At 41.7% G+C, this 23670-nt stretch overlaps 1 protein-coding gene and 1 pseudogene across 1 annotated transcript in view; both read left to right on the top strand.

Moving 5' to 3' along the window:
- The window catches only part of Cc2d2b (coiled-coil and C2 domain containing 2B), a 74502-nt gene that overhangs the window by 29055 nt on the left and 21777 nt on the right, over positions 1-23670 (top strand). Inside the window, exons 14-25 of the mRNA XM_021152526.2 lie at positions 1365-1542; positions 2348-2498; positions 4820-4967; positions 6842-6980; positions 7719-7922; positions 9394-9486; positions 11063-11154; positions 12183-12353; positions 13880-13976; positions 14737-14846; positions 18832-18928; positions 23492-23590. Of these exons, the coding sequence (XP_021008185.1) occupies positions 1365-1542; positions 2348-2498; positions 4820-4967; positions 6842-6980; positions 7719-7922; positions 9394-9486; positions 11063-11154; positions 12183-12353; positions 13880-13976; positions 14737-14846; positions 18832-18928; positions 23492-23590 (1579 nt within the window). The remainder of the gene's footprint in view (positions 1-1364; positions 1543-2347; positions 2499-4819; positions 4968-6841; positions 6981-7718; positions 7923-9393; positions 9487-11062; positions 11155-12182; positions 12354-13879; positions 13977-14736; positions 14847-18831; positions 18929-23491; positions 23591-23670) is intronic.
- LOC115030009 (U4 spliceosomal RNA) lies at positions 9104-9185 on the top strand (annotated as a pseudogene).

Genomic DNA, 23670 nt, shown 5'->3' with positions numbered 1-23670 from the left:
AGGCCATCCCCAAGAATGCTGGCCACTGCCTGTATGAGCCCAGTGACAGTGTCAGAAGTTCAGTGGCTACTGAGACCAGGAGCACACACAGAGTATCAAAGCCTTGCTGATGGATATCAACACAGAGACTACAGGAACACAACAGTGTGACCCCAGAGACCATTCCTAATGTTCCACTTTTTGTATCATATTATTGGGCCGTGGCTTTAGGCTACCAGGGCGCTCACAGTTCATGAGTGGTTCATCAGCACATCAACACCATCTTGGGGCCACGTTATTAGTAAGTGTATCCAGGCTGGTCCCTGGGCTAGGCTCCTGTCTGAGGTGGCCTCCCAGGAGCTTGCTTCTGAGACCTTCCTCTTCCCCTAGCTGCCCAGTGGCAAGCTTAGGCATCATGTTTTAAATTTCAGAGGACAACACACAGGGCAGCTTTCTCTGGAGTATCTGGGAGGGTGGAAGAGACAAAGAGAAGGTTGAAGAAATGTTTGTCCCGAGAGGGTTACAGGAAGATGGGTGGGCAAGAAATGGGAAGAGAGACCCTGGCCCATAAGATGATTAGGGCAGAAGTGAGAGAAGGGTTTCAGGCCTAGGCTTAATTCCCAGTAACAGCTCTAAAATCAAGCCGTAATCCTCACTGGGTCAGATGCCTTGCTGAGAACAAATTAGGCATAAAGAATACTGGGAACTTCCTGTCACCCACTGGGTGATTTTATGACCAGCGAGTGTTTCCATAAAGGTCTCAGGAAAGTGACATAGTGTCTCACCTATTGTAGTGTCCAGAGGGGGTCTGGGGGGTGTGGTGGGGAATGCCTTCTCTGTGGTCCTGCAGGAAAGGGGCAAATACAGCCTGAAGCCTATGGGATTTACAATTCCTTGAACAGAAAATAAGGTGTGTGTGTGTGTGTGTGTGTGTGTGTGTGAGAGAGAGAGAGAGAGAGAGAGAGAGAGAGAGAGCACATTGTTGTTGATGATGATGTAAGCCTTCTACCTCCATGCCAAAGCTCCCTCCTTCCTACTCTTATAAGACATCTGGTAAATGCTATAGTGTCTTTAAGATATGACTTGGCAGAATTAACAGTCAGATCCTGATTTCAGTTCCTTCCTATTTTTGAATGTATGTCTTTCTTCAAAAACAATTGAAAATTGTTTTTCAATTTTCAGTTTTACAATTCAAAAGCTGTAAAGAGGATATTTTTATCACATAAAATTATTTATGGTGCTATTGGACTTAAAGGTAGAATTTATCTTCTGAGATAGTCATTCTCTTATCTTTTTAAGACACTCTTAGATAATTGGAGGGGGGAGAGTGTTTTATATGGTCTCTGCTTTTGTGGGTCATCTAATGATTTGTTTGATTCATTTAGATATGAGCAAAAGAGGAGAGCAAAAATGCAGAAGCTTAAATATTTTATCAAAATATTTTACAACGATAAACAGGTTTCCCGCACCTCAGTATCTCCCCTACAGTTTGACTTTAAAGTCATGTTTCAACAAATTTTTAACATTCAGCTGATATATTGGCCGGAAACAATCTGCTTGGAGGTATGCCGTTGCCATTTGCCTTTGTCTTGTTCTATGCCAAAAGTGTCATTTTCTCTTGTTGACTCCTGTTATATAGGGTAGGCTATTTCTTTTATATTAAGGAATCTCTGGCTTCTATGGTTAGCAATGTATTTACAGTTAATAAATGCATAACTCACCTCATCTATGATCTTTAATGTCACAAGCACAAAATTGTTTGTGGGTGCTCCACATAATATTGTTCTGTTAAGATTCTTGCCAGCCTGGAATGCAGCGGTACCTATTCGTTCCAAGTAAACTGTTGACGCTGCAGTAGGCCAGAGAGCTATTATTGTGTCAGCCACCACTGCTCATTTCCCAGTCCCAACTTGGTGGCTTCAGTCTGTTGGAAGGGAGTCTCTTCTTCATCCTCCTTTTCTCTTCTTGCTGTTACTCTTAAGGAACCAGGTAGGTGAACACACAACAGACCCCCGATCTCTCAGGCTCACATGTTTGAACACTTAGTCTTCCATTGGTGGTATTATCTAGGAAGGTCCTAAGGGGTTGAGCCTTGTTGGAGGAAGTGGGTCTATGTATAATATAAAATTGAGGTTTTCTGGCCTGCCTCGACTTCCTGTTCTTGCTCTGCTTTTAAGGGCAGTCACGATAGGGCCTACCAGATTCCTGTTCCCAACTTAACTGTGTGAATGAAATGTAGTAGGACAGTGCTATTTTAACTATAGTATTTTTCAAAAATGATTCAAGTGAGTTACTGGGAGTTCTTCTATTTTCCCATTGTCCCTGTTTTGCATTTTGGTGAGTTGTCAACCATTTGTCTTATATTCAGGTTTATGAAATAAGTAAAAGGTCAACTTTACTGGTTAAACTGTATCTGCCTTTACCTAACAAGACAGAGCTGAAAGGCAAGACTGTCCTGGAATATACAGAATTTAGTTCTGATAAACTGGTCATACCTATGGACGGAGGCGTAGGAAGCAGTGAGTTTGTTTAAAATTTCCTCCCCATGCCTTTTTTTAAATCTTGATACGTACCAAATGCTGGGTACCCTAGCTGGGTGTTCTGAACAAAGCTCTTCCTGGGGAGATGCAGCACACATCTATTCACTCTAGATAGGGAGCCCAGGACAGAACAACGTATGGGTACCACCACAGTTCAACTTTGTGAACCAGTGAGTTTTATGGAGGTTCCTTAGAGGAGCAGAGATGACTCAAAGGCAGATGCATCACCAAAGCCCACCCAGCATGGATGACGGCTCACAAAGCAGGGAAACTGGAACACAGCCTGCAGATAGCTCGGCAGGTTGGAGGATGCTCCTGCTAGGTGTCTCTGTTGCTCTAAACCTCTTCCAGGCAGCTGGGCTGGTTTCTGATTCTCCCAGGCACTTTCTCTTTTTCTCAGAGAGATACTTAGCTTTTATTCTTATTCTGCTAGAGAGGAACCTAGTGAATCTGCGGTTTCAGGGACTTCCTGAAGCTATTTTGAGTTGTTTGCCATTCTGTTTAAAGTTCCCCTGCAAACTAGAATGTTTCAGTCTGGATGAAATTTATACAACACTGGTTATGGTGGCATCTGCCTATAATCCCAGCTCTCAGAAGGTCAAAGAGGATAGTGAATTCCAGGCCAGCCTGGGCTCCATAGCAAGTCTCAGGAAAAATAAAATCCCATTTACAGTATTTTGGTTACCAAAAAATTACTCCAGGTGTCAAAAACTAGCTTGTTTAACACTGTCTTGAATCGGGTCTTTGGGAAACTTAAACATTGTCATGAACATCTATGCCTTTTCTAGTCCTATGGAAGAGGAGAAGCATTGTGGATTCTAGAGTATGAGCTCTGGTGTGTGCATGTGTGTATTTGTTTGGTGCATGTAGGATATAAGTGTATGTATGTAAGTGTGGTGTATATGTATATGCTTGTATGTATAGGCTAAAGGTGGATGCTAAGTGTCTTTTGTCAATCATTTTTGAGAAGGTCTCTTACTGAACCTAGCAGGCTGGTCAGCAAACTCCAGGATCTGCCTCCCCCTACCTCCCCAGGGCTGGGGTTACAGAGGTGTACCCTCATGCCCAGCCTTTTACTAGAGTGCTGGAGATCTGAACTCGGGTCCTCTTCTGAGCTATCTTCCCAGTCCAGGGATTTGATTCTGACTTCCTTTCTTTTAATGACTGTAAGGATGCTGCAGGATATGTCTGCTATTCTTCAAACAGTATAGAAGGTAAAGAGAAAAGAAGAAAACGAGGGACTCGGCATAGGAAAGAAGGAAAGACGAGGTTTTCTATCCCTTTGTTCCTCGATTGACTTTATTCGTCATATGCAAGTAGATTAGTAACCACATCTCTGAGAACAAGGTCTTTCCTTTCTCCCAAGATTTCTTTCTTGCATCTTCTTAGGAGTTTTGCATTTGTTTGTGCCTATTAGTTGCAAAGGGAGATGTGAACAAGTGAGCAAGGAGGATGCTGAAGAAAATGTGTAAACAAAAGAGCCAGGAAGGACAGGCTGGAGAATATAGTCTGCTCTGGTCCAGATGGACCTGAAAATTCTTTCTCTCATAGACATCTAGAAGCTAAAACTAAGTTCACAAAATATGGGAACATAGCAACAGTTTCCCATAGTGGTGGTAAACTCTTTGAGAGTGTATGTTGTGTACGTGTATACGTGTGTGTGTGTGTGTGTGTGTGTGTGTGTGTGTGTGTGTGTGTTGGAGCCAGTAGTGGGGGAAATAGAAGATACAGGAAAAAGGTAGTCTGGCTCTTTTTTTAATAAAAGGGGTTGTGTGTGTGTGTCTGTGTGTGTGTGTGTGTCCATGACCATCCCCGTCAATGATCCTTCCTTACTGGAAGCTAGTCTCAGGGAGAATGGTTCCCAAATCCCAGGCATAAGAAGTGGAGAGATGCTCATCTCTGTTTTGGGCTCAGTATTTTTCTTTCATTTGCAGTATGAGGCAGCCCTCCTTTTGGATTTTTAGAGGGGAGCTGAGAGGTGCCATGACGGAGGCCAGAGGCTGCCACTGAGTGACTTTCTACCATTGCTCTGCATCCCTTTTAAAAGAGTCTCTCCCTGAACCTGATGCTCACCAGTTTGTCAAGGGGAACTGGAGAGTTCAGCTTCAGGATCCACCAGGCTGGCTCCTCGGCTCTGGGACTGCAGATAGCTCTGTTATGGGTTCTGAAGATCCGAGCTTCATCTTCATGCTTGCACGGGGGGTGGGAGTGGGGCAGTTTATGCACAGAGTCATCTTCCCAGCCCCTCGGGCCCTGCATATCTAAACCAGTGATGGGTTCTAAATGTCTTTTTAAAACAGATGTGCCTTTTAATCTTGAGGAAAATGAAGATGAAGAACTCTGCCTTTTAACCTCAGGGAAACTTAGCTATTCCCTCTCATGGGCCTTAGATGAAAATGGAATCCCTCTGACACCCGTGTCGCAGTCGCTGAGCTCTGCATACTGTAGGTAATAAACTTTTCATGTTCGAAGCAGGACACCCTATGAAACAAGCGTGTAAAGAGGCATGCCAGTAGCAGCACAACATTGAGGGTTTACTTGGCTCCTCCCTCTGTGACACTGTTTTATGTGTAGGATGATGTGTGTCTTCACTGCCTAGGTTTTACCGTCACGTGGCCAACTAGAGAGGTCTTCCCATAGTCCTTCACTTGCAAGGCAGAGGCTCAGACTCCCAAGGAGTTCATTTCTGGGGATTTAAATTTTTCTCATTCATTCTGAATGACCACAGAATCACTTAATGAATTACCAGGTTGGTGGAAGAAAATTCCTAACATTCTAGAATGATCTTTGAGTACTCCATCTGCACAGTGCAATCATCAGGTCTCCAACTGGCCTTAGGCCAGGAGACCGTGTGGCTGACTTGGTTCTGAGGTTTGTGGTATTTTATGAAGCAGATGTCATGGGACTGTGGTAAAACCCAATGGCAGCCTCCTTTTTTAGGAGATACGTTGCACATGTTTCTCTGTCCAGTTTACTTGTGATCATTCAAGTTTTGCCTTAAACCCTGTGTTCTGGGGCATGTGGGCTAACATTGTCCCAAGAGGAAGGAATATTTGTTGCAAGATGCCAGGGGTATCAGGTTTTAGAGGTCTTTTGTAATAAATATAGAAAAATAAATCAGCTTCAAGAACAGAAATAGGAAATAAAAGAAAAGGCCCAACTCTACCTGTAGAGGCTGTGAATTCATTCACACAGCCACCATATTGTAGGGTGGGTCCACCACACCTTGATAACAATAACTGGAGAAGAGCAGACACTGATGAAGGGGGAATTTATAGAGTAGACATCACGCTTAGGCCAAACTGTTACAGAATCTGTCCAAGCTGTAATTCTGTGAGCTCAGTTGATGGATGGGAACTGTTCTCTGATGCTTGAGAGAAAAAAAATCTTGGAAACCCATTCCAAATTTTTCTAATTACATATGACACGATCATTTATCTATGAAGATGTCAAGTTAATTGACAACTCTAAGCACATACTCCAGGACTGCCTTCTTTATTCTCTTAGTCTATAGCTGACATAGCTGCGGCACTGGGATATATCATGAACCTAGCTTATTTTTATAGCCCCCTTGTTTGAAGATAGTTGTTCATGAACAAAGATACTCCCCTGGCCTACCCTGCCTACTTAACCACATTGCTTTCTGTTACCTTCCAATCATTACAGTACCATCTGAAGTCAATTCTTTCAAAAATATTTTTTCGCATTTATTTGTTTTGTGTATTTATTTTTATTTTCATGTGCGATAGCACCCATGGATGTCAGTTCTCTCCTTCTACTCTTTGGGTTCCAGGGACAGAACTCAGGTCACCAGGCTTGGCAACAGACACCTTGACCCACTGAACCATCCTGCCAGCCCCTTGGGTTCACTTTTTACATTATATGTTTTCTTGGTTTTGCACAAGCAGGTATTTAGATTAAATTTTAGTATCATGAATCACATAAAATATTTAACCCATTATTATTTTTAGAGTTTATAAGATATACCCAAAAAGTGCTATTCATTTAAGCATCTACTGCATTTTGACTACTCTGCAAATCGGAGATGGCACAGATGAATATTTAGAGTTCTATCCTTAACAAGCTATATTGTCTGTTAAAGGAGAGTAGACACTTTATTAGAAGGCTATAGTGAAATTGGAACATTAGATGCACCGGTCTGTGTATCATAAAGATCGATATCTTTTATATTTATCTTTTATTGTTAAATACAGGAGGTGGCTAGATTTACCTCTGGGTTTCTACCATGGGTGGGCTTTAACCTGTGTAATATGTAACCTGCATACTGTGTGAAGAGTCACAAAATATTTTCTCCACATTAGTGTGCTGAGGAATGTTGACGCAAGAGGTGTTCCTGGACTCCCATGGATCGTGAACTCACAAAAGCTTTGTGAGTGGGCAGATGATTCCAGGATTGATCCACATAACCCAGAGTACTCGGATATAACAGAACATATTATGGTACATTTTAGAAACGATCAACACTATAAATGTATTTTATTTCCTCATATGGATCTCAAACATTCCTCCATTATTTGCTGTGTATTTTTCTAGACACTTAGGGTGCGTACACGAGTAAAATTGAGGGCACATATGGTTTTCAATGGGCTTAAGAGTATTGAAAAGGCATTAGAAATGCAGCAATTGAAATGACTACTTTAGAACCTGTCGGCAGGCTTACCTTTAAGCTAACATCTGTTAAAAATCTGTCACATGCTAGACATATTATCAGGTACCAAAAATGCCACGATGATTTATCAAAAGGACTTGCAAATGTTTTTCTTGCACCCAGCCACCATTATCTGGTCATTTGTGCCCATCCCTAAAGCCAACCGAAATGCTCTGTGTTCCCAGCATGCTTTTCTTTGAACTCCCTTCATCATTGTCACATCTCATCCTAGGACACTGGTAGTGGCTGTCACACCCATCTTCCAGGTCCGGTACTCATATCCTGATGATGCCCCTTTCTGCCTTTTGTTTCTATACAACACTGACATTGTCTCTTTCTCTATAAGCCGTGATCAGTCAGGGTAGAAAGCCACATCAGGCAGCGTGGGTATTTCTGCAGGTCACATGCCTCCACGGGTTTAATTTCTCCCTCCTTACTCACTGTCGATGGGGTGAAAACAGTATTCTGAAATAATTCTTGAATGAAAAATAATTTCCTAAGTAAAGACTTGACATGTTTGTGTTTTGCAGTGTTTGAGACACAAAGGACAGGAAATCCCCAAATATTTCCGTCTTGAGCAGCTGCAAGATGAATTTAACTTTGTGTCCGAGGAAGAAATGAAAGGGAGCAAACGCTTCCAGCTGTTGCAGCTGAGAAATGCAGGCCAGCTAGATCTCTTCCTCCTGCAGCCGATGCCCCTCTATGACAAGGAGATTCCAGACATAGTCTTCCAGGTACCTGGCTCCTATCCGAACATAGCTCACTGTGTGACAGAGTTAATATCATGCTGCTTCAAACTTGTCTTCATTTCTGTATTAATTTTGGTAATTAATAATCAACACAGATTTTTCCCCTTTCTCCATAGACACTAAAAATGTACAGCTCACCTAGATTCCGTCATGCCCTTAGCTTGACTTTACAATGTAGTTTGATCCAATCTACTAAACAGCCCAAATCCTTTAGGTTTATTCTAAATTGATGCTACTGATGTTATCATAAAATATATCACCAGTTTTACAGCAGTTCTGGAGAGGAGTCAGGGAAGACACACTACCACAGTGAATGTAGATATTAATTGTAAAACATATCTCAACTTCAGATCTTTAGAATCCCCCCCCCCCCAAAAGAGACAAGAGAAGTGCTGGTCTTACTGGGTTATGTGCTGCAGCCTGTCATACAAGTCCCTCCCCAGCCACACTTGCAGAGAGTTCCTGGTGGCTGCCATCAATCTACAGCCAGGGGAGTGTTTGTATCATGAATTAGGAAATATTCCAAATAGGAGCTTTTCTTCTTACAACAAAAAGACCTGCTTTTAAGCACTTCAGCCACACACCACCAGTCTCATAGGAGGGGCTTGTAAGAGCTGATAACTGTGAAAGTGGCCAACTGTCATAATCCACCTCTAAAACTTTGTAAGAGATAGTTCAAGAACAACTGGCTTTCATCTCTAAGGAACACCCCTGTGCAGTGGAATTACTGCTGTTAGTTGATGACGGCCATCTTAGATTAAAAATACCAGATTCAGATGTCCACTCAGCCCTTTAGAAGCTACACAAAAACTACCCAGTACTCATCTCATCATATTTAAACCTCCAGCCGTGGGTGGGAGCATGCTCACAGCACAGTCAGGAGTGTCATGGAAGCTCCGTAGGGGTGGCTCAGGGAAGAAAGAAGAAATGCAAAGTAAATGACTTTTCCTCATCTTCTCACTTTCAAATGACAACCTTTCTCGGTCATCACTACAATTTAGAAGACCAGTGAGTCTATCAAATGGTTCAGAGGCTAAGGCCCCTGTTGCCAAGTCTGGCAGTCCTGAGTTTTATCCCTGAGACCCACATGGTATCAGGAGAGAACCTACTCCTGCAAACCGTCATCCACGTGCAGGTGCATGGACTAAGTTTACAAATACAATACAAGCTGTGCGCAGTGGCAGTATCGTAGCCAATGAGGTTTATCTGAGGCGCGATTATTGCTAATTGAAACAAATACAATACAAATAAAAGATCAGTGGGCTTCATACCAGAAGAAAATGGAATATAGTCAGAAACTGGTTTGTGCCCCTTCTCAGAGAATCAGAAAAGGGTGGTCCCTCCTGAGGTGTGTTTGCTACCATCTTTGTGCTTGAATGGAAACAAATAACAATATTTTTGTCAGAGCACATCAGATTGATCCCTGCATCACAAACTAACCCAGTTCTCTATTTAGGAGTATGAGAGTCAGGGGCAGAAGGATATATCCATTTCAGATGTGAACTCAATTACTGCGCAAAGGATTAATTCTGTCAATTTTCTGAAAAAGGTAATGAATGTGGCATTGTCAATGTATCTAATTTACTTTTGTGAGAACCCGCCTGCTGGTTCTGTATATGGTAGATACACCACACACACACACACACCATAGATGGCAAACACTTTTCCTAGAGTTAGACAAACAACTCTCTTTAATTTACCTCATCACTGGTGAGTGCTCCTTGAGAGCACAGCCCCAACTCCTGCTTAAGCAAGAATGTTACAGTGTCACACTTGTACCTCATCCTAGCTAACACTGTCCTTTAAAACAAGGCTTGGGATATGCTCTCTCTCTCTCTCTCTCTCTCTCTCTCTCTCTCTCTCTCTCTCTCTCTCTCTCTCTCTCTCTCTCATGTGTGTATGTGTGTGTGTGTGTGTGTTTAGGTGGTGCAACTGTATATGAAGTAGCTAAGAAAGGAAGTTCACGAGAAGCCAACAATTGGATGAGAACTCACTACTCATTCATTTAGACTTGAACTGGGAAAGGGAGACCGTCATAGAGTTTTCTAGAAAAGAACATTCCAGGCTAACACATGTTTGAAAACCCAAGTGAAACCCACCTGTTTCACATGAGAGAACAGCAAGGGAGGAACAGCAAGAAGCCCAGTCCTATCGATGCCAAAGGGGACAAAAGAGCAAAATTCCTGAGGAAAGGGAGGCCTGGTTCATTTTCAAGGGAACAGTTTGTTGCCTGTGTGGCAGGGTATTTTGCCTGTTCTTCTGCCACCACCTCCATTTCCTAACCAGTTCAAGCAGGTAACCAAGCTTTAGGTTGCATTGGCTCCAGAGTGACGTGTGGCAGAACAGAAAGCATAAAGTTGCCAACCCCACTGTCTGGTCATGTCTGAAAGCCTAAGCCTATTATGAAGACTAGAGGAGGAGGAACAGTGGGGAGACTTTCCCAAGACTACAGCAGTCTTTCAAAAAAATAGAAATTTGAGGCGTGAATAGTGGCTCATAACTGTGATTCCTGCACTTGGGAGCCTGAGTGAGGATTGCAAGTTCAAGGCCAACCTGGGCTACTTAAGATCATTCCAACCTGTGCTACATACTGAGACCCTGGCTCAAATTTTAAAAAGAAGAAGAAAAAAAGCAAGGTTTATAGCAGCCACAGCGAAGCTTTAAGCTCTGGCTGACTCTCTTGCCATGCTGGTGGAATAGGGACTTAAAGTTAGCCTAGGACAGGCTTGAGGGAAGCACACAAGTGCAAATTTCTTCTGGTCTGTAGGTGAGGATTCGTGTTGGTCACTAGTGGGTGTTGTAGAAATGAGACCTCAGGACCATCTTTTTTTCTGAGTGAAGGTCCATCCCGGCTGTGAGGACTGAGAGTCCGATGGGAAAACCAAGCAAGGATAAGATCAAATGAATGAGAAAGGAAAGGATGTAGGGAATTTGCCTTGGTATAACTGTGCATTGAGAATGACTTTATCAACAGTAGAAATGCCACATTTCCACTTACCTAACTCCCTTCCTATTCATGCTTAAAATATCAAGGAGTAAAATATCCAGTGGGCCAGAAGTATCATAAATATGTAGTCTTAAAGCAGGAACACTCCATTTCTTTTAACTTGCGGATTTCTCTGTAGGTGAGAAGGTTGATCATGAAAAGAATCGTCAAAGTCAGCAAATTTAACTTGTCAGATATTGTAGCTGACTATGAAGAAATTGTATCTACAAGGTACTTCACAATTATTAAGAGTAAAATTAAGGCCCTGAGCTGTTTTCTTCAGAATCCTCTGGGTTCTCTGTATTTTACAAATATTTATGTCACCCGTCAAAACTGCAGAGTGTCTCAGAATGCAGAGTGAGGTTTGGTGACAAAAATGCATCTGGTCACTTTAGATCACCTATCTGATGCTATTGTAGTTGCACAGATACTACCGAGAGAAGGTTGGGCTCTTTCTCTCCTTTTGGGCAGTTTCTGGGACAAGACAGAAAAAGAAAAGAACATCCCTTGCCATTTCTTTTGTTGTTCTGAGGTTTTTCTCATGCGACTGCTCCTGGATGAGCCGTCGCTGGTAGCAATGAATAACCCCATCCTCTGCCCCTCAGTGGCGCAGGGCACTGAGCAGCACAGGGGCAGGTGGTAGGGTCTTTGCTGAATTGTCTCCATCCTTCAGCGCCCATAGTGAAGCCCAAGGGGAGGGTCAGGAGAGGGTCTGAGCCCTTCCAGGGGCCACATGCAGATTCTCAGCATCACCAGTAAGTGATGCTGACTAACTGCTGCAGGGCACTAAGATCCACTGCCCTGTATTTCCAGACCTTGAGCAGAAACTGCTGTGACCATCAGACTGTAATTCTAAAGATTTAGGTTGTCAGCATGGGCAACTAGCTGATTCAGAGCAATGAAAACTATTAGGATATTAGTCATCTTTAATAGAGTGATTGCTTTAAACAGTAAGAATCATGGTGAAAGATGAAGATAAAGATAAAGATAGCTTTATCTTGCTACATTTTACTTCTTTTTGGACCATGTAGCCAAAAAGCTGGTGCATTCATATGCCCTCCTGGCATGAGGGGACACAGAGTCACTTCCTTTGTAAGCTCAGGAAATTATTTCTACTTTGGGTTGAAAAGAGCTCTGTCCCCTTCTGCAATGGACATAATATGAATCGGAATAATGGCCTCATTAGCCATTATTTTAAACACCTTTAAAATGATGTTGTTTTGTATATATGGAGCTGATCACATTTTTTTACCCCTTAGCCAGCTGACGGATGCAATTTGTAAATTCATTGAACCACGGCGGAAGTTAAAACCTCAGAGGAAAGAAAGAAGAAAAGTCACAGCCCAGAGCATTTCTGATGGAGATATGAAGATTCTCGTCAGGATCCTGAGGGCCTGTAATATTCCCACCAGGAAAACAGTGCCTTATAGGTCGGTGGTGGGCTCCAGCGTCTGCAGTTGCAGAACATGTTTTCTAAATGTGATAAATGTCCTTATCACTTATGCTTAATGCCTGGAGATGTCACTCACTGGTAGAGGACTTGCCTAGTGCCTGCAATGCTGGGGGTTTGAACACACACACACACACACACACACACACACACACACACACACACACAAATCATATGCATAAAATGAACAAACCTTAAAACCTTCATTTGGATAGTCAGACCTATTTTTATTGTCACATATTAAGAGTCTCCATAGTAGCTCAGAGGTAGGGTGTCTGCATAACATGCTCAAAGCCCTGGCCCAGAACAAACTGCCCAAACCAAACCAAAAAACATCACAGGGATATGAGATTCACAACGTAACCTTAGTGTATGCTTTTTTCACACAAGCATCTTCTATATCACCAAGTAATGTCCTCTTGTTCCTATTCCCTGTTGGGAGTTTTTGAAGTTTCTGCTGCCTGCCACTCCATTCCGCTGTCACAGCAGTGAGCCCTCAATGTCGGAAGCAGAGGGACAGGGAAAGTAGGTGGAACACACATTCCATTTCTGATCTTCAAATGGAAAGGCTCACGTGGTCAGAGTCACTACAATAGCCTGCCCTGCTTAGGATTTATAGGCAGCTCTACCAGAGCAGAATTGTACCTCTCTTTCCTGTGTACACTGAGTATGCTTTATTTGTTTTCCTTGTGACCAAACTAGACATTACCTACCAATGACTAGTCAAATAAAAACATTTTGAATATTAAATATCCATTTCATTAAATGTATCCTGGATATTTCATATCGAGAATGATTCATAAATATGAATATTACTACCCAAATGCCCCAGGAGTGTCAGATATCTCCTTCTCCCCTGTTTGCCACATATGTTCTCTGCTCACTTGCCTTTAGCTTGGTATAGCTCATGGATTCTGTCTGTGAAAAAACAAACATTTTGCTTGCTTAGGCTGTTAATTTATATCTAAAACTTCTTAACGGTTTTGATGCTGTTTTACAAACTACAACCGGATTCCTCAACACAACTAATTATTTTTACAACCAATGCACATCATAATGGTTTTTTTGTGAAGAAAGAACATAAAACCACCACTGTTGTTTTCTATAACTGTCATTCTTCAGAAGAAAAGATTGTAACACCAAAAAAAAAACCCAAACAAACAAACAACCCAAAAACAAAAAACAAACAAATGAACGAAAAGCTGAGAAAGGCTATCTTCCTAAAACTATCACTTAGCTGTACCTTTCCCTTGATGCTGAAAAACCAGTGGACTTGTCACCACGGACTACAGTCAGCTTATACTTCAATTAGGAGCCACTCCTCCACAGCAGTGATGATCACCAATACGATATAACAAAAGCAAAACAAAAACAAATGACAAAAACCAAACCAAAACAAAAAACTCCAAAACCAAAACCAAACCAAACTCCTGTAAGACCCAGAATAACCCTTATGCCTACCAACACTTATATTAAAACTATGTCTCCGTGTTGTTTTTCCTGAAGAACTTTGAGTATGCCTACTCACCTGAGGTCATCCATGTCTCACCTCAGACATCAAAATGCAGCCAAACTTGTCCCCTCGAATGAAGTCATAAATGAGGTACTTAGCATCTTATAAGGCTGATTGCTCTTGGTCGCATCTGGCTCCCAACTGGTCTCTTCATGTCTGTGTCCTTCAGATTACAGTTATTTTCCTCTAAGAAAGAAAAGGTATTTCTTATTAATGTAATTCATATTATCTCATTCTCTGCCCTCAAGCCCTATAAAACAAGGTATAAGCTCCCCGCTCAAACACAGAATCTTTGATAGTCTCACTCTTGTCTGCCAGCTGTCCTCCTGTCTGTCTGTCCACTCCACAGCCATGTTGTCTTGGCTTCCAGTACTTGTTCCCTTTGCTGGGAATGGTCTCCACCCATCTCCCTGCTCTTGGCCAGATAATCACAGCTATTTCAAAGTCCTAGCTCAATCAGGATTTCCTGATGGGCGGGATGATGCTCATCGGGTCCCAGATGCAACACCCATGCCCTTTCCTGAAGCCCACAGCTGCAAGCCTCTTCTCTTGCCACATCGTTCCTGTTTCTTACCTGCTTGTCTGTTTGGTTGGGGTTTTTTCCTAACAAACTTTAAAATCTTTAAAGAAAAGTTCTGTCTGTCCCTGAATCTTTGAAGAGTGCCTGACATAGAATAGGACTGATAGATATTAATTAAGTCAATGACTAAGTAATGGCTGTTGAAAGGAAGAGCTATAAAAACTAAGGAAACCAGTTGCCAGGTAATCTCCCAACTCTTTGCTTTTCTCTATTATGTAAGACTTTATTTTTTTTTAAAAAAATCTAGCCAGTGTTTACTCTGTATTTCAGGATACTGTGCACCCTTTCATAGAAGTTTCCTTTCAACACACTGTATATCAAACCAACATTGCAAATGGATCTCAGCCATGCTGGAATGAAGAAATCAAGGTGGATTTTATGTAAGTTGGCATCTGTTTTCCTGCAGTTTCTAGTCAGGGTAACTGTGGTGAGGGAGCATGTTCATGTATGCTTGTGTGTGTATGTGTGTACATGTGGAGATAGGTACCATCCACCTTTTTCTTGGGAGAGAGTGGTGCATGATTTTTTTTTTTTTTTTTTTTTGGTAGGGAGGCAAAAACAAATGTCTGAAGACAGACCCAAGAAATAATTCTACCAAAATCCAACGTAGAAATCCAATGAGTGTACTGGGGCTACTAGCATGAGTGTGGGAGAGGGGTTCCTTACAGAAGCATGGATGACTCAAAGGCAGCACCGTCACCAGAAAACCCACCCAGTCTGGATGCCAAACCAGGAAAACTGCAGTCCTAGAGTGCTCTGCAGAACGTGTAGGCAGCTTGGTGGGTCAGAGTATGCTTTCCTCAGCAAGGCTTACTGCTTAGATAACCTCAGAAGTGGGACTTGTAAATCAAGTATGTTTCAGAGACTTCCTGAGACTTGTGAGTTGTTTACTTCATGAGTATTAAACAGCCTCCCTCTAGGAGAGAAAATGTTTCTGTTCCAAGGATATCACTGTAAAACACAGGGTATTTCATTGTCCTAGTATTCACCAGCCCTGATCAATGACTTGATAGTGTTATAGAAATGGGGGTGGGTTTTCAGAAGAGGGTTTTTGTTTTTTTTTTTTTTTTTTTGGTTTTTATAGACAGGATTTCTCTGTATAGCCCTGGCTGTCCTGGAACTCACTTTGTAGACCAGGCTGGCCTCGAACTCAGAAATTCGCCTGCCTCTGCCTCCCGAGTGCTGGGATTAAGGGTGTGCGCCACCACGCCCGGCTCGAGGGTTTTCTTCTTGAGCTATGTGAAGAAACAGCAAGAAGGCCCTCACCAATCACTACAGAGGTTCTGTACTCCCAGCTTCCAGAACTGTGAGAACTGTTCTCTACAAGTTACCTTGTTTCAGGTGTTCTGTAATTGCAGCATTAACTAGACTAAGGCATTTCCATCCCTTTATTTGAACTTCTATATACTCTACTATTGAGCAAAGCCACCATGATTATTTAACCCTTTCTTTTCTTGCTTTTTTTTTTTTTACCTTTGCAAACAGCATTGTTCTGTATTTTCTTGCACTTACCCTCTGAAGCACATTGTTTGTTTTAAGTCAGTGGCTCTTAAACATTTATGCATTGTAGTTACCTAGACAGCTTCTTAAACATAGATGGCTGGGCCTACCTTCTTAGTTTCTAAGTTTGTGGGTTTAGGGCAGGGCCCAGTAGTCTCCTGTCTAGCAAGATTATGGAGCATGTATGTGTTTAATCATCAGTGAATTTCCTTTGAGTTCCTTCATTTAAAATTTGTAGCCACTTATATCAATGCTTTAGAACACTTTCATTTTGTCAAGAATGAGTAAAACCACATTTCCTATAATATTCCTACGCATCAAAGATGACAGTTAGTAAATCAGATTTTAACTTCAGAAGAAACATGCCCTCATGCTTCTGCCTGCTTCAAAGAAGAAGAAGAAGAAGTGAGTATGGTCTCAAAAATCCCATCACTAAGTGTGCATAGGATCACCCTATACATGACCCAATGAAAATGGGCCAAACTCCATGTCTACCTTCTCTGATACACTGTGTTTTACCTCTGGGCACATGGTTACAGTTTAGTTTATGACCAATGTCCATAGCTGATAAATACCTAAATATTTTTCAAATAATATAGCTTTATTTTGAGGGGTGGAAAAGTTGAAATTTTATTCCTAGATGTTACATAATTTCCTATGAATATTTTATATCATTTCATAGCCCATATGATATTGCCATCATTGTATGCAATTATTTATATGTCTTTATATTATTTATATGTTTCATCTGGCTCTATGTTAACATATAGCCTCTTCCAACAAATGCCAAGGAAACTCAGAAGAATGAATATAGTTATCATGGTCTCTATGGTAACATCTTTCAGGTTATATGGGCTTTCTCATACACAATGCCTCTGTCAAAGTGAAAACTACCAGACACTGACCAAAATGTATAAGAGAAAATGAGAGAGAGAAAGGGTTGGGGTGGCAGAAGAGAAGGACCAGTGTGGAGAAAATGAAAGAAAATGTATTTGCTAGAACATTTGTAAATTAAGATAGTTGATTATGTATCTTTGGAAATACTTGGATTATTAATGTATACATTAAAGTTTGGAGTTGGTTCTTGGGGGTCATTTGTTAAGACAAGGCCTTGCCGTGTAGCCCAAACTGGCCTAGATTTTGCTTTATAAATGAGGCTGGCCTTGAACTCCTGTTCCACGTGTCTCTGCATTCTGAGTGCTTGGATTATAATGTCCTGTCCCTGTGTGCTCAGACAAACACACTATGTTAAAGTAGTTTAATTAGGAGAACATCAAAAGAAACAGGAAGAGAAAGAAATGTGTAAGTGAATTGAAGAGAAGACTAGAAGGTTGATAATTTTGTGATTCTAGCAGTGAGAAAAGCCAGAGATGCAGAGGGAACCAGAAAGTCAGCTAAGGATCCAACTATCACTTTTTGTTGTCTGTAGTAATGCCTCAATTCCATCTCCTTGTTCCCTGTGACATTCTAGTGAATAAGAACTGTATACAGGACCATAGAGTGATATCGTGTCTGTATAGTAAGCATGAGGCTCTGGGTTCAATTCTCAGCACTGGAAAGGGAAAAGAAAAAAAAAACCTGCATGCAAATTAACATATAGTGACAGTAAATAAAGAATAATTAGCAAACTTTGCTAATTACTTTGGAGGGAGAATTGTGGCAAAACTTGAGGAAATTTTGAGTAGACTATTTCATGTAAGCTAATGCAGAGGACTTGGAAAGCTAAGATATATACCAAATGGACAAACTGAAAGGTGTCTTGAAGTGATTCTTGCCCGTTCTCATGCTAGTCGAGTGCTGTAAATACCCATTGCCTCCCAGACTTGGCCCAGGTACACCCAGCATGAAGTGAAACCCCAGAGGAGTAATGTAGGAGAGTTAGCTTATTTCATTTCTCAGAAATACAGGGAACATTCAATTTAAAATTGTCACAAAACTCAACCAGTAGTTTTCAGTGGTCACTGCCAGAAACTTATCAGAAAAGTATTGGCATTTATTAGAGATTCCTTAAAGTAGTACTTGCTTCATTAAAAAATTATTTTAATAATGTCAGTAACAGTTGTATGGTAAAGATATTACCAGGCATGGGTCTGTGCTGCTTGCCAATCAGAAACCAATAGTCAGAACCTGAGAGTCAGGGTTGGGGGTGAGAAATAACTTTTTTATAGGGCCAGCATCCTGGGATGGGGGAGCTGACATCCTCAAAGCTTTATCTTGGGACACTTAGGGGTCCAAAGGGCTCTTAACGGTAGGGAAAGGAGTAGAGAGAGACCAGGGGCAGCAAGGCTCCTGCTGGGCAGGGCCATCATCACCTGGATCTCCTGAAACTATTTCCCAAATTCTCTTCAGTGAGGCATACTACTTTTCTACAAGTTAAACCTTGCAGCAATGTCCTTGTTTTGTATTAGTTGTTGCCCAAGAACTAAAGCCTAGAGAAGGGCGTTACACACTCTGGTGCAATGCAGTGATCTCCTGCTGGTCTGGGAATGGTAAGTCCAGAGAAGGGCTATCTGCAGTCTTGGCTATTTTGATGAGCCTTCTCTTTAGGACTGGCAATGCCAAGCATTGCCAGGTTCATTTGGCTGAACATGATATCCAACTGAACCCATGTTGTCGCCTGCTTTTATTTTCATCTGTAGAGAAAATAAGATAAATTATAATACAGGCATCAGTTCTAGTAAACAGTAGAAGCAAGGCTCTAAGGCATATAGGGTTCTTTTTATAAGTTTAAACTTTACAAAGAAAAAGATCATAGATAATTTATTGTACTTTATCAATGATTCAATGACGCACTTAGAAAACAAGTGGATTTTGCAAAAAAAAAAAAAATCTTGAAACACTCAAGTATGCTTTTCTCGTTTTCAGCTCACCAGGACATGATTACAGCTTCTCTAGTTTATCTAAAATAAAAGATAACATACATATCAACATTTTCGATGAAGTGGTGATTGAAAAACATGAGGTAACATGGGAAAATGGCTGACTAATGTTGAAATAATTATGAGGTCAAAATGAATGAAATCTTGGAACATATTTGTGAAGTTGTCTGTTTCTGAGACACGGACTCCCTATGCAGCCCAGGCTGGCCTTGGAGTCCCTTGTGTGGCCCTGGCTGGTCTTGAACTTGTGGCAGTCCCATAACCAGTGTATACCATCACACCTGGTGTAATTTGCTCATAATAATACATGTAAAGGGGGCTGGCGAGATGGCTCAGTGGGTAAGAGCACTAACTTGCTCTTCCGAAGATCATGAGTTCAAATCCCAGCAACCACATGGTGGCTCACAACCACCCTTAATGAGATCTGATGCCCTCTGCTGGTGTGTCTGAAGTCAGCTACATTGTACTTATATATAATAATAAATAAATCTTTAAAAAAATAATACATGTAAATATTTTCTTAAAAGAGTTTGAGTCAATGTGCAATAAAGTCAGACAGATGACAAACCACTCTAAATACACCAAATCATAACATCTGATAAAGAGATGGAATGGAAAACAGGCCAAGGACTTGGGAGAAGCAGGTGTTCATGATTGAACATTACATGTAAATATCAGCTTCTTGGTAGTAAGGATGGGAAGACAGGCAGAAAATCTTACACATTTTTCATTAGCTGACCAAAGAAAGCACACCACTCTACATAAGACACTAAGTTATTTTAAGACCAGAATTTTGTTGTTTTCTATAATTTCTAAAATTAATAACTGCCTTCTCTATATATTAGTGAAAGGTCCCAACCCAATGCCTAGCACCACAGCAAGTGATGTAAATAAGTGTTTCCTTCCATTTAGCTTGACATGAAAAATATAAAGGTGTGTATCCACCATAGCCCCTGTCTTCAGGCAGATAAGTTAAATGCTTTCATTTTAGCTGGCTTTAAAAGTCATTGGACCAGTTACTAGGGTGAGGTCCATCCTGTTCACTGCTGAAAGGAGATGGGGCCTGATAGGAAGGAATCAGGATCACTCAGAGACTATGGTCTCAGAGCCCAAACTTGGGGAGCTCAGCTATGCAGAGGGCTTTATCAGGAGGGAAAGGATTCACCGTGAGACGGTGGCAGGCAGGATACGTGCTTGTCTTCGTCAACCAAAGGGTCTCTCTTTTTTTTTTCCTCTCTGAAACATTGAGCCACCTGGTGCTGTCTCCTGTAGTCCTGTTTAGACAGACATGTTACTCCCCTGCAAGTTAAATTGTTGAGCAGTTTCCATGGGCTGTGTTCTGTAATAAATAGAACAGAAAGGGTATTATAAAAGTCAGCAGATGGTCTGGGTTATGTAAATCTACATTGAAAGAAGAACTATTTAGTATCTTAGCCCTTTAGGTGAGCCTTCTCTTGTAAGTGTGTCCAACCTGGGACCCACAGGCCACACGAATCCTGGAAGAGCTAGGATGTGGCACAGCCCATCTGTAGATGACATCATACATGGCATCAAAAAAAAAAAAGAATCAGGCACCCAGACTTTAGAATCTAGAAGGCCAGGGAAAAGGGAAAGGGGTGAATCTTGTCAAAGGATTGGCATGATGTGTAGGACCAACTTGTAAAAAGGACAACAGGAAGGGGAAGTAGAAATGGCCGTGCAGAAAACAAATGCCCTGAAGAACTGGCCTCGTTATCTCAGTTCTGATGAAGGGACAGACAGTTCTGCCTTGGGGAAGGGAGGCTCTAGATCAGAGGACTTGGATGAGACCTTGCAGTGCAAAGCTCAGAGTTAGGTCACATGTACACAGTACTGAACAAATTCTTCCCAGCCATGTCTTCAAGCCAGCTTTCCAAGAGTGTACAAATATTCACATTAAAACTGTAAATGAATTCTTAATAAAGACAGCAGGTAAGGCATTAATTGGCAATTTCTTGATGGCCAAGGATCCAAGGATTTAAGCTGAGTACTGTTCTTGTTAACTGAAGTATGTCAAGCTGGGACATGTGTGTGTGTGTGTGTGTGTGTGTGTGTGTGCGCTCAGGGCTACACTGGGATGGATCCCTAACATCCAGTGTAGTCGCTGGCTATTAGACTTTGTATTGGCTCACACCCGGGTCCAGTCAATCTTCTCTGGAGAACATTCCACAACAGCAAGCCCCCATGTGAAAGACAGTTTGGGCGATCATTTCTCATTATTCTCTTCCTAAAAGGCTCTTTCTCCTATATTATTTTCTTGTTATCAGACCTTTACTCCCCACACATCCCCACTTTGTTAACTTATGTGTTAGCAGAACCCTGAGGACTTACAAGTCTCACAGACACAACACTGATTTTCAACACTAGAGATGGCAGAGCTGTTGCCAACAGCATCTGGGGGTGGACTAGGTACTCCAGGCTCAGAGCCTGGGTTACATTCAACTGTAACATAAACCTGAAAGGCATAGAATGGACGTAAATGAATCCAGTGTTCAGATGATGGTTTGAATGCTTAGGAAAGGATACGGGCAGGAGGGGGAAGGAGTGAAGAGTTCAGTGGAGCGAGGGGACGAATGGGAAGAAAGGAGAAGGCAGAAGAAAAGATTCTTTTGAAAGACTTCAAATCATTAGCATATCATTGCCAGTGTCTTATAATCTCTAATACTCTGTTAGCCTTTTGTCATTTCTGACTTTATCCAAGTGCGTTGTTTTCTTCTGACCATATCGTTTGTGTCTATTTTTAAAAAGATTTGTGTTACTATTTACTCATGTGTCCATGTGCGTGTGTATACAGAAGCCAGTGGGATGTCAGCTCCCCTGAAGCTGGACTGAGTTAGTTACTGGAGTCAGTGACTTACTGATGGTTGTAAACAGCCTGGTGTGGATGCTGGCAACTGAATTCAGATCCCTGGAAGAGCAGAACGTGCTTTTGACTATTGAGCAATCTCTCCAGCCCCTTGTATCTGCTTTTTAAAGATGAGATCTTAACCTATTGTTCAGACTGATGTAGAACTCACGATTCTTCTGCCGTAGTCTCCCAGAGGAAGGAATTACAGGTATGCAGCAGCACACCCACGTTCTTTGAGATCAAGGAGCTCTGAAACAAAGGTGGGAGCTTATTTAGTTACCTACCGCAGCTTCCTGTCCCAAAGAATGTGGTCCTTGGGCAAGGTCCTGCGGCTGCCAGCAGCAAAGCCTGAGTGCAGCTGCAAAGAAAAAGACCTGTGACCATGTGGCTTAGAAAGCCTAACCCATTCACACTGGACTTACACTGGCTGTAGATAACACAAAGCAGGAGAAGCTAGGCAGGAGGGTAGTCCATAGCCAGAGGGATTTGCTTCTGATTGGTTGTCCTTGTCAGCAGGATGGGCAGCACCTGGTGTTGATACGCTGGGGTTATTATTCAGGCCTGGGTTCTGTTTAGCCTGTGTCTTGATAAATGATAAGTGTTTCTCGTTTTTCTCCTCCTATGGCCCTTGTGCCTAAAATTTAGAATTTCTTGGAACTTCTATCAGATTTCTCAATTTTTTGAAAAATCACCAACTATTTGAATTTTTATACTTCAGTCTGTGTTTTCTGGTTTATTTCTGTTTGGTGTTTTATTATGTTTTTCTAGTGTTCTTGTGACCAGGATTTCTGAATTTACTTGGGCAAATGTGTTCAGTATCTGTTTATTTGCTTGCTTGCTTGCTTGCTTGCTTGCTTGTTTTGTTTCTGACTCAATCCTGAATGATAGAAACATCCTAAAATGATGACTTCATCTTCAAACCATCTTGGTCTGCATATTTTCTGAGTACTCACTATTTTTAATTTATATTATTTTCTGTGTATGTTTTCAATTATATATTCTTCCTTAGTTTGCAACTTTTGAATGTTATGTTTTTACATTTTTAAATGTTTGAGAGGTCTCTGTGTAAACTTTCAGTTTTAACTTTTAGCTGCATCATTTAGTTGCATGAGCAATCACCAATTACTTCCTAGTCTCCAGTTTCATAGCATCACTGGTCCCACTCTATGGCTGCCATTTAGTAGACCCTAATAGAAAGAGAAGGGCCCACTAGGCCAGCTAGGTTACAAAGAAGTCACATCCTAAGACCAAGAGGAAAGGGTTATTATGATTTGTAAAGATCATATGATGAAATGTTAGCATTTGAAAATGTGAAACTGGCTCTTTGAGAATCTGCCTCCTCCTGACCCACACTAACTGACACAACAGGTCACCAAACTGGCCATCTTAAACATAAAATTTGTAGCTAGGTGTGGTGATTCAGGGTCAGACTCGCAGTACTTTCAAAGTAAAGGCTCATAGTTTAGGGTCAGTCTCAGTTACATACATGGGCTCAGGGAGAGACTTTGCCTCGAAGAAGTAAGACAGAGTGAAAGAGAACCCCATTGAGACAGGCATAAAAAGTGCACCCAGATACACCATGAGTGCATACACGCATGAACACACACACACACACACACACACTGCATGCACACATGCACAGAGAGAGGGGGAGGGAGGGAAGGAGGGAAAGAACAAAAAAAATAAAAAGATTGATTTGTCATAGTTACCTATGAGTTTGTAAAAGTATTCGTCTTATAGGAAACATATTTGTGAGTTTAACTTAAATTTGCTTTAATAGGACCATTGTCTCAAGAGCTGCAGTGCTCACTCATACATACAAAAGAACTGGCTGGGCTCCATCAGCTTCCCTTTCTCAGCCCTTCTGCAGCAGCCTGAGGTAACAGAAAAGTTCTTTGCTAATTACCCCAAGATTCGTTTCTATCTTACTGGTATTTTTGAGTCAGATTCTGTACTGCC

This window comes from Mus caroli, unplaced genomic scaffold, assembly GCF_978045245.1.
Source record: "Mus caroli unplaced genomic scaffold, Mus_caroli_1 scaffold_20, whole genome shotgun sequence".
In the NCBI taxonomy this organism is placed as follows: domain Eukaryota; kingdom Metazoa; phylum Chordata; class Mammalia; order Rodentia; family Muridae; genus Mus; species Mus caroli.
This window is presented reverse-complemented; position numbering and strand designations above follow the sequence as displayed.